The 8773-nt window shown below is 39.8% G+C and overlaps 2 protein-coding genes across 2 annotated transcripts in view; one reads left to right on the top strand and one right to left on the bottom strand.

Annotated features, from left to right (window-relative positions):
* Positions 1 to 6215: 6215 nt before the first annotated feature.
* Positions 6216 to 7712, top strand: LOC120430117 (nucleoporin Nup35). The gene is made up of 2 exons (XM_039595202.2): positions 6216 to 7405; positions 7469 to 7712. Exons 1-2 carry the CDS (start codon positions 6537 to 6539, stop codon positions 7608 to 7610), a joined length of 1011 nt encoding a protein of 336 aa, XP_039451136.1. The 5' UTR covers positions 6216 to 6536; the 3' UTR covers positions 7611 to 7712.
* Positions 7713 to 7804: 92 nt separating this feature from the next.
* The window catches only part of LOC120430118 (glucose-induced degradation protein 8-B homolog), a 30648-nt gene continuing 29679 nt past the window's right edge, over positions 7805 to 8773 (bottom strand). The window contains exon 3 of the mRNA XM_039595203.2: positions 7805 to 8330. Within this exon, the coding sequence (XP_039451137.1) occupies positions 7985 to 8330 (346 nt within the window). The 3' untranslated portion in view covers positions 7805 to 7984. The remainder of the gene's footprint in view (positions 8331 to 8773) is intronic.

Here is an 8773-nt window from a genome sequence, read left to right as displayed (position 1 = left end):
GCTCATTGCTTGGTTACCGGGAATTCATATCTTTTCAGAGCGATTTGGGTCGAACCACCCTACGGGGAGCCAAACATTTTTTTCAAAAAAATTCCAAAAAAATACTCAACTAAATTTAGGCAACTTTTCCATATATACAGCTTGTAGGGGACATTCTGAGCTATCAAAAAACGACTAGCTCATTGCTTGGTTACCGGGAATTCATATCTTTTCAGAGCGATTTGGGTCGAACCACCCTACGGGGAGCCAAAAATAAAATTTTAAAAAATTCCAAAAAAATACTCAACTAAATTTAGGCAACTTTTCCATATATACAGCTTGTAGGGGACATTCTGAGCTATCAAAAACCGACTAGCTCATTGCTTGGTTACCGGGAATTCATATCTTTTCAGAGCGATTTGGGTCGAACCACCCTACGGGGAGCCAAAAATAAAATTTTAAAAAATTCCAAAAAAATACTCAACTAAATTTAGGCAACTATTCCATATATACAGCTTGTAGGGGACATTCTGAGCTATCAAAAAACGACTAGCTCATTGCTTGGTTACCGGGAATTCATATCTTTTCAGAGCGATTTGGGTCGAACCACCCTACGGGGAGCCAAAAATAAAATTTTAAAAAATTCCAAAAAAATACTCAACTAAATTTAGGCAACTTTTCCATATATACAGCTTGTAGGGGACATTCTGAGCTATCAAAAAACGACTAGCTCATTGCTTGGTTACCGGGAATTCATATCTTTTCAGAGCGATTTGGGTCGAACCACCCTACGGGGAGCCAAAAATAAAATTTTAAAAAATTCCAAAAAAATACTCAACTAAATTTAGGCAACTTTTCCATATATACAGCTTGTAGGGGACATTCTGAGCTATCAAAAAACGACTAGCTCATTGCTTGGTTACCGGGAATTCATATCTTTTCAGAGCGATTTGGGTCGAACCACCCTACGGGGAGCCAAAAATAAAATTTTAAAAAATTCCAAAAAAATACTCAACTAAATTTAGGCAACTATTCCATATATACAGCTTGTAGGGGACATTCTGAGCTATCAAAAAACGACTAGCTCATTGCTTGGTTACCGGGAATTCATATCTTTTCAGAGCGATTTGGGTCGAACCACCCTACGGGGAGCCAAACATTTTTTTCAAAAAATTCCAAAAAAATACTCAACTAAATTTAGGCAACTTTTCCATATATACAGCTTGTAGGGGACATTCTGAGCTATCAAAAAACGACTAGCTCATTGCTTGGTTACCGGGAATTCATATCTTTTCAGAGCGATTTGGGTCGAACCACCCTACGGGGAGCCAAACATTTTTTTCAAAAAAATTCCAAAAAAATACTCAACTAAATTTAGGCAACTTTTCCATATATACAGCTTGTAGGGGACATTCTGAGCTATCAAAAAACGACTAGCTCATTGCTTGGTTACCGGGAATTCATATCTTTTCAGAGCGATTTGGGTCGAACCACCCTACGGGGAGCCAAAAATAAAATTTTAAAAAATTCCAAAAAAATACTCAACTAAATTTAGGCAACTTTTCCATATATACAGCTTGTAGGGGACATTCTGAGCTATCAAAAACCGACTAGCTCATTGCTTGGTTACCGGGAATTCATATCTTTTCAGAGCGATTTGGGTCGAACCACCCTACGGGGAGCCAAAAATTTTTTTCAAAAAAATTCCAAAAAAATACTCAACTAAATTTAGGCAACTTTTCCATATATACAGCTTGTAGGGGACATTCTGAGCTATCAAAAACCGACTAGCTCATTGCTTGGTTACCGGGAATTCATATCTTTTCAGAGCGATTTGGGTCGAACCACCCTACGGGGAGCCAAACATTTTTTTCAAAAAAATTCCAAAAAAATACTCAACTAAATTTAGGCAACTTTTCCATATATACAGCTTGTAGGGGACATTCTGAGCTATCAAAAAACGACTAGCTCATTGCTTGGTTACCGGGAATTCATATCTTTTCAGAGCGATTTGGGTCGAACCACCCTACGGGGAGCCAAACATTTTTTTCAAAAAAATTCCAAAAAAATACTCAACTAAATTTAGGCAACTTTTCCATATATACAGCTTGTAGGGGACATTCTGAGCTATCAAAAAACGACTAGCTCATTGCTTGGTTACCGGGAATTCATATCTTTTCAGAGCGATTTGGGTCGAACCACCCTACGGGGAGCCAAAAATAAAATTTTAAAAAATTCCAAAAAAATACTCAACTAAATTTAGGCAACTTTTCCATATATACAGCTTGTAGGGGACATTCTGAGCTATCAAAAAACGACTAGCTCATTGCTTGGTTACCGGGAATTCATATCTTTTCAGAGCGATTTGGGTCGAACCACCCTACGGGGAGCCAAACATTTTTTTCAAAAAAATTCCAAAAAAATACTCAACTAAATTTAGGCAACTTTTCCATATATACAGCTTGTAGGGGACATTCTGAGCTATCAAAAAACGACTAGCTCATTGCTTGGTTACCGGGAATTCATATCTTTTCAGAGCGATTTGGGTCGAACCACCCTACGGGGAGCCAAAAATAAAATTTTAAAAAATTCCAAAAAAATACTCAACTAAATTTAGGCAACTTTTCCATATATACAGCTTGTAGGGGACATTCTGAGCTATCAAAAACCGACTAGCTCATTGCTTGGTTACCGGGAATTCATATCTTTTCAGAGCGATTTGGGTCGAACCACCCTACGGGGAGCCAAAAATAAAATTTTAAAAAATTCCAAAAAAATACTCAACTAAATTTAGGCAACTATTCCATATATACAGCTTGTAGGGGACATTCTGAGCTATCAAAAACCGACTAGCTCATTGCTTGGTTACCGGGAATTCATATCTTTTCAGAGCGATTTGGGTCGAACCACCCTACGGGGAGCCAAAAATAAAATTTTAAAAAATTCCAAAAAAATACTCAACTAAATTTAGGCAACTTTTCCATATATACAGCTTGTAGGGGACATTCTGAGCTATCAAAAACCGACTAGCTCATTGCTTGGTTACCGGGAATTCATATCTTTTCAGAGCGATTTGGGTCGAACCACCCTACGGGGAGCCAAAAATAAAATTTTAAAAAATTCCAAAAAAATACTCAACTAAATTTAGGCAACTTTTCCATATATACAGCTTGTAGGGGACATTCTGAGCTATCAAAAACCGACTAGCTCATTGCTTGGTTACCGGGAATTCATATCTTTTCAGAGCGATTTGGGTCGAACCACCCTACGGGGAGCCAAAAATTTTTTTCAAAAAAATTCCAAAAAAATACTCAACTAAATTTAGGCAACTTTTCCATATATACAGCTTGTAGGGGACATTCTGAGCTATCAAAAAACGACTAGCTCATTGCTTGGTTACCGGGAATTCATATCTTTTCAGAGCGATTTGGGTCGAACCACCCTACGGGGAGCCAAAAATAAAATTTTAAAAAATTCCAAAAAAATACTCAACTAAATTTAGGCAACTATTCCATATATACAGCTTGTAGGGGACATTCTGAGCTATCAAAAACCGACTAGCTCATTGCTTGGTTACCGGGAATTCATATCTTTTCAGAGCGATTTGGGTCGAACCACCCTACGGGGAGCCAAAAATTTTTTTCAAAAAAATTCCAAAAAAATACTCAACTAAATTTAGGCAACTTTTCCATATATACAGCTTGTAGGGGACATTCTGAGCTATCAAAAAACGACTAGCTCATTGCTTGGTTACCGGGAATTCATATCTTTTCAGAGCGATTTGGGTCGAACCACCCTACGGGGAGCCAAAAATAAAATTTTAAAAAATTCCAAAAAAATACTCAACTAAATTTAGGCAACTATTCCATATATACAGCTTGTAGGGGACATTCTGAGCTATCAAAAACCGACTAGCTCATTGCTTGGTTACCGGGAATTCATATCTTTTCAGAGCGATTTGGGTCGAACCACCCTACGGGGAGCCAAAATTTTTTTCAAAAAAATTCCAAAAAAATACTCAACTAAATTTAGGCAACTTTTCCATATATACAGCTTGTAGGGGACATTCTGAGCTATCAAAAAACGACTAGCTCATTGCTTGGTTACCGGGAATTCATATCTTTTCAGAGCGATTTGGGTCGAACCACCCTACGGGGAGCCAAACATTTTTTTCAAAAAAATTCCAAAAAAAATACTCAACTAAATTTAGGCAACTTTTCCATATATACAGCTTGTAGGGGACATTCTGAGCTATCAAAAAACGACTAGCTCATTGCTTGGTTACCGGGAATTCATATCTTTTCAGAGCGATTTGGGTCGAACCACCCTACGGGGAGCCAAAAATAAAATTTTAAAAAATTCCAAAAAAATACTCAACTAAATTTAGGCAACTATTCCATATATACAGCTTGTAGGGGACATTCTGAGCTATCAAAAACCGACTAGCTCATTGCTTGGTTACCGGGAATTCATATCTTTTCAGAGCGATTTGAGTCGAACCACCCTACGGGGAGCCAAAAATAAAATTTTAAAAAATTCCAAAAAAATACTCAACTAAATTTAGGCAACTTTTCCATATATACAGCTTGTAGGGGACATTCTGAGCTATCAAAAACCGACTAGCTCATTGCTTGGTTACCGGGAATTCATATCTTTTCAGAGCGATTTGGGTCGAACCACCCTACGGGGAGCCAAAAATAAAATTTTAAAAAATTCCAAAAAAATACTCAACTAAATTTAGGCAACTTTTCCATATATACAGCTTGTAGGGGACATTCTGAGCTATCAAAAAACGACTAGCTCATTGCTTGGTTACCGGGAATTCATATCTTTTCAGAGCGATTTGGGTCGAACCACCCTACGGGGAGCCAAACATTTTTTTCAAAAAAATTCCAAAAAAATACTCAACTAAATTTAGGCAACTTTTCCATATATACAGCTTGTAGGGGACATTCTGAGCTATCAAAAAACGACTAGCTCATTGCTTGGTTACCGGGAATTCATATCTTTTCAGAGCGATTTGGGTCGAACCACCCTACGGGGAGCCAAAAATAAAATTTTAAAAAATTCCAAAAAAATACTCAACTAAATTTAGGCAACTTTTCCATAAATACAGCTTGTAGGGGACATTCTGAGCTATCAAAAACCGACTAGCTCATTGCTTGGTTACCGGGAATTCATATCTTTTCAGAGCGATTTGGGTCGAACCACCCTACGGGGAGCCAAAAATAAAATTTTAAAAAATTCCAAAAAAATACTCAACTAAATTTAGGCAACTATTCCATATATACAGCTTGTAGGGGACATTCTGAGCTATCAAAAACCGACTAGCTCATTGCTTGGTTACCGGGAATTCATATCTTTTCAGAGCGATTTGGGTCGAACCACCCTACGGGGAGCCAAAAATAAAATTTTAAAAAATTCCAAAAAAATACTCAACTAAATTTAGGCAACTTTTCCATATATACAGCTTGTAGGGGACATTCTGAGCTATCAAAAAACGACTAGCTCATTGCTTGGTTACCGGGAATTCATATCTTTTCAGAGCGATTTGGGTCGAACCACCCTACGGGGAGCCAAAAAATTTTTTCAAAAAAATTCCAAAAAAATACTCAACTAAATTTAGGCAACTATTCCATATATACAGCTTGTAGGGGACATTCTGAGCTATCAAAAACCGACTAGCTCATTGCTTGGTTACCGGGAATTCATATCTTTTCAGAGCGATTTGGGTCGAACCACCCTACGGGGAGCCAAAAATAAAATTTTAAAAAATTCCAAAAAAATACTCAACTAAATTTAGGCAACTATTCCATATATACAGCTTGTAGGGGACATTCTGAGCTATCAAAAACCGACTAGCTCATTGCTTGGTTACCGGGAATTCATATCTTTTCAGAGCGATTTGGGTCGAACCACCCCCATTTCGTTGCAGCATTTATGTTAGGAAGATATTCTCAGTAGAATTTAAAAGTTTCTTGCTTGACCAGTTCGAGTTTATTCCTCAGCCTTACATGAACCTCGATAGTTCAGTGGTTAGCGTACCAGATTAGCGATCGGTTTGTTGCTGGTTTGAATCCCGAACATATGTGGATTATTTTGAGTAAAATTCTGAAGTAGTTCCAAAAAATGCCGCGAGGGCGCGCATGACGCGCTTTGGTCGGATAGGCCCTTTAGATGCTGAGCTCAAAAGCTGAGTTCACAGAAGTGCTAGTCGGTTGTTTCTGTTTCCTCGCGAGAACGTCAACGCTGAGTGCACGTTTAACATTTTTTACTCAAATTCCTTCGAGGTTTTATAGTGCACGTTCAAGCGATTGTACTCAGATCAATGGGAATCAACAAAATTAAATCAGCGTGTATGATGAAAGTGACAGCAGCAGTGACAGAACAAAACACAAAAAAAGAAAGACGCGGTTAAACAGCAGTAACTGTTAAAAGTTAAAAAAAAATTGGAGCCTTAACCTGATTGGAATAATTGTATAGATAATTGGCGAGTTTGGCCAGAAAAATCAACGTCACACTATTGTAAAAGCTTCCTTGTTATACCCAAATCGGCAATGGAACCAATGACCCTTGGAAGCCCCAGCGGAAGTCCGTCGGTAAGCAGTAGCGGTTATCTTCCTTCGTTTTTGATGGGGGACCAGCAGACGACGCCCCGGGCAAACACTCTTTCGCCAACGAAAGGCAGAAGTTCCCTTGCGTTCGTGCAGTCGCCATCGGCCGGTGGATTTGGCGCGCAGTCTCCGTCAGACTTTGGGAACCGCAGCACGACTGCCGGCCTCTCCCACAAGTTTCCCATGGGAGGTGGTCCGAATCTGAACCAAACAGGGCCACTCAACCACAACACGAGCGTGGGACCACCAACGCAGGGTTTATTTGATTCGTTCCGGAACGAGAAGCAAATGTTCCAGACGCCGACGAAACCGTTCTCATCCAACCAGCAGCAGCAGCAACAGTCGAGATTGGCCGAGGCTACGTCACCGGGAGGGTTCAACCAACAGGGAACGAACGATTCGTACCTCAATCGAAGTGGCTTCAATGTTTCTCGGGTCATGTCGCCGATTCCGGTCGCCAAGGAGCAGGATTTCATCTCCAACATGTCTGTGATGTCGCCGCTGTCCCAGTCCCACCAGGGCCTCTCGCAAACCCACACTTCTGGTAACGATTACTGGATTACGGTGTTTGGCTTTCCCCAGTCGGCTTCATCTATGATTTTGTCCCACTTTTCGCAATGCGGTGCCATCATCGACAAGGTCTTTGCCACCCAAAACGGAAACTGGGTGCATTTGCGATTCAGCTCACGGCTCGAGTGCGATAAAGCGCTTAATTACAACGGCAAAATCATCGGACAGAACCTCATGCTGGGTGTGCAGTACTGTAACGATCCGGTCGTTGTCGGGAAGGAAAACTGCGACGATCGCAACCAGTAAGTTTCGATTTTGTGATAAAAGAAGGTTAAATAAATTAAAATTTTTAATTTCTCTTCCAGATTCTCCCTGAATAGAGTTCGGTCGCTGACCCACATAGCTTACAAAAATGCGCAGCAAACGGACGTGGTTCCAAGTCCGACGGCACCGAAAAGAAGCGCCGGTATTGTCAACAAGGCCATGGATTTGTTTTTTGGATGGTAGGTTTGTGTTCTTTTCCGTTGGATAACATTGTGGTCTAATGATAGGTGTAGAAGGCAAACGATTGTAATCAATAAATCGACGGAGTTTTTGTTCAGAAGATTATGCTTTTTGTTTTTGTTTTTTTTTCTTTTTTTTTTATAGAAATAACAAGGCATTCGGATATGTCGCACAATAATAATAAAAAGACGGTTGCATTCGTGAAAGCTTTTGCAAATCATGTGGCAAATTTTATACCATTCCCGCAACAAACACACCACATGACCATTTTCCAAACCCGTCGTTCCATCAGTTTACCACAATATTTATAGATGGTTCATGGTTTACACAATAATCATATATTATAAATTTCCCACTCCTCGCTGACATCCTCTAACTTATTTCGGATCAATGGCCGCGGTGGCCAAGTCGCTCATTTTGGGATATTTTACGTTCTTCTTGTCGAGCTCGGCCTGAGCCCACAATATCAGCTTGAGCACGTTAATCATCCGAGGGCTCGATTGCTCCTGGTGTTCCGTCTTGAGAATTGCCGCGTTAAGTTCACTGGCCACCTTCTGGCGGTGCGTTTGGTCTAGCAAATCGGCGAACGGACTCTTCTGGGGCTGCTCGAAGGCTAAAAGTGCCAGTGTTCGTTCCAGCTCGTTCAACACTTCAGGGTTGCTTTCGCCCGCCTCGGAGATTTGCGTCTGCGCAAAGGTCAGCGCGTCCTCGATCTTGCCCGCCCTGGGGAAGGGAAAGTGGAGAATAGGTTTAACAAAAATCTAGAGTCCATCATAATGGGTCAAGGTAGGGGAAATTCTCGTATGTTTGGCATTTGGCATGTTCCTAATTCCATCCAATTTTCTGATTTGCACTATTTAAATTACTAATTTTGCAAAACTTTTGATAGAAACTTGCTTGCTCACTTCTTATTGAGCTATTTATCACTCGATTTCAGTTGAAAACGCTTTTAATTAGCTTTAATTGAATATCAAAGTTCTGACCTGCCAACATTAGAGGCACGCCGAAATTTGATGCTGTTCCCCTACTTGCTGAGCAGACCACAACTTTTTTCTTAAACTTTTGAATAAGTTTGGATTACGTTTTTAAAATAGTAGCACTTGTTTTGAATTGCTTTTATATCTTTATTAACAATACTGCCGCTCTACGCATAATTGTCCCATGTA

This window comes from Culex pipiens, chromosome 1, assembly GCF_016801865.2.
Source record: "Culex pipiens pallens isolate TS chromosome 1, TS_CPP_V2, whole genome shotgun sequence".
In the NCBI taxonomy this organism is placed as follows: domain Eukaryota; kingdom Metazoa; phylum Arthropoda; class Insecta; order Diptera; family Culicidae; genus Culex; species Culex pipiens.
The sequence above is the reverse complement of the archived record's forward strand: the minus strand, read 5'-3'. Positions and strand labels throughout refer to the sequence as shown.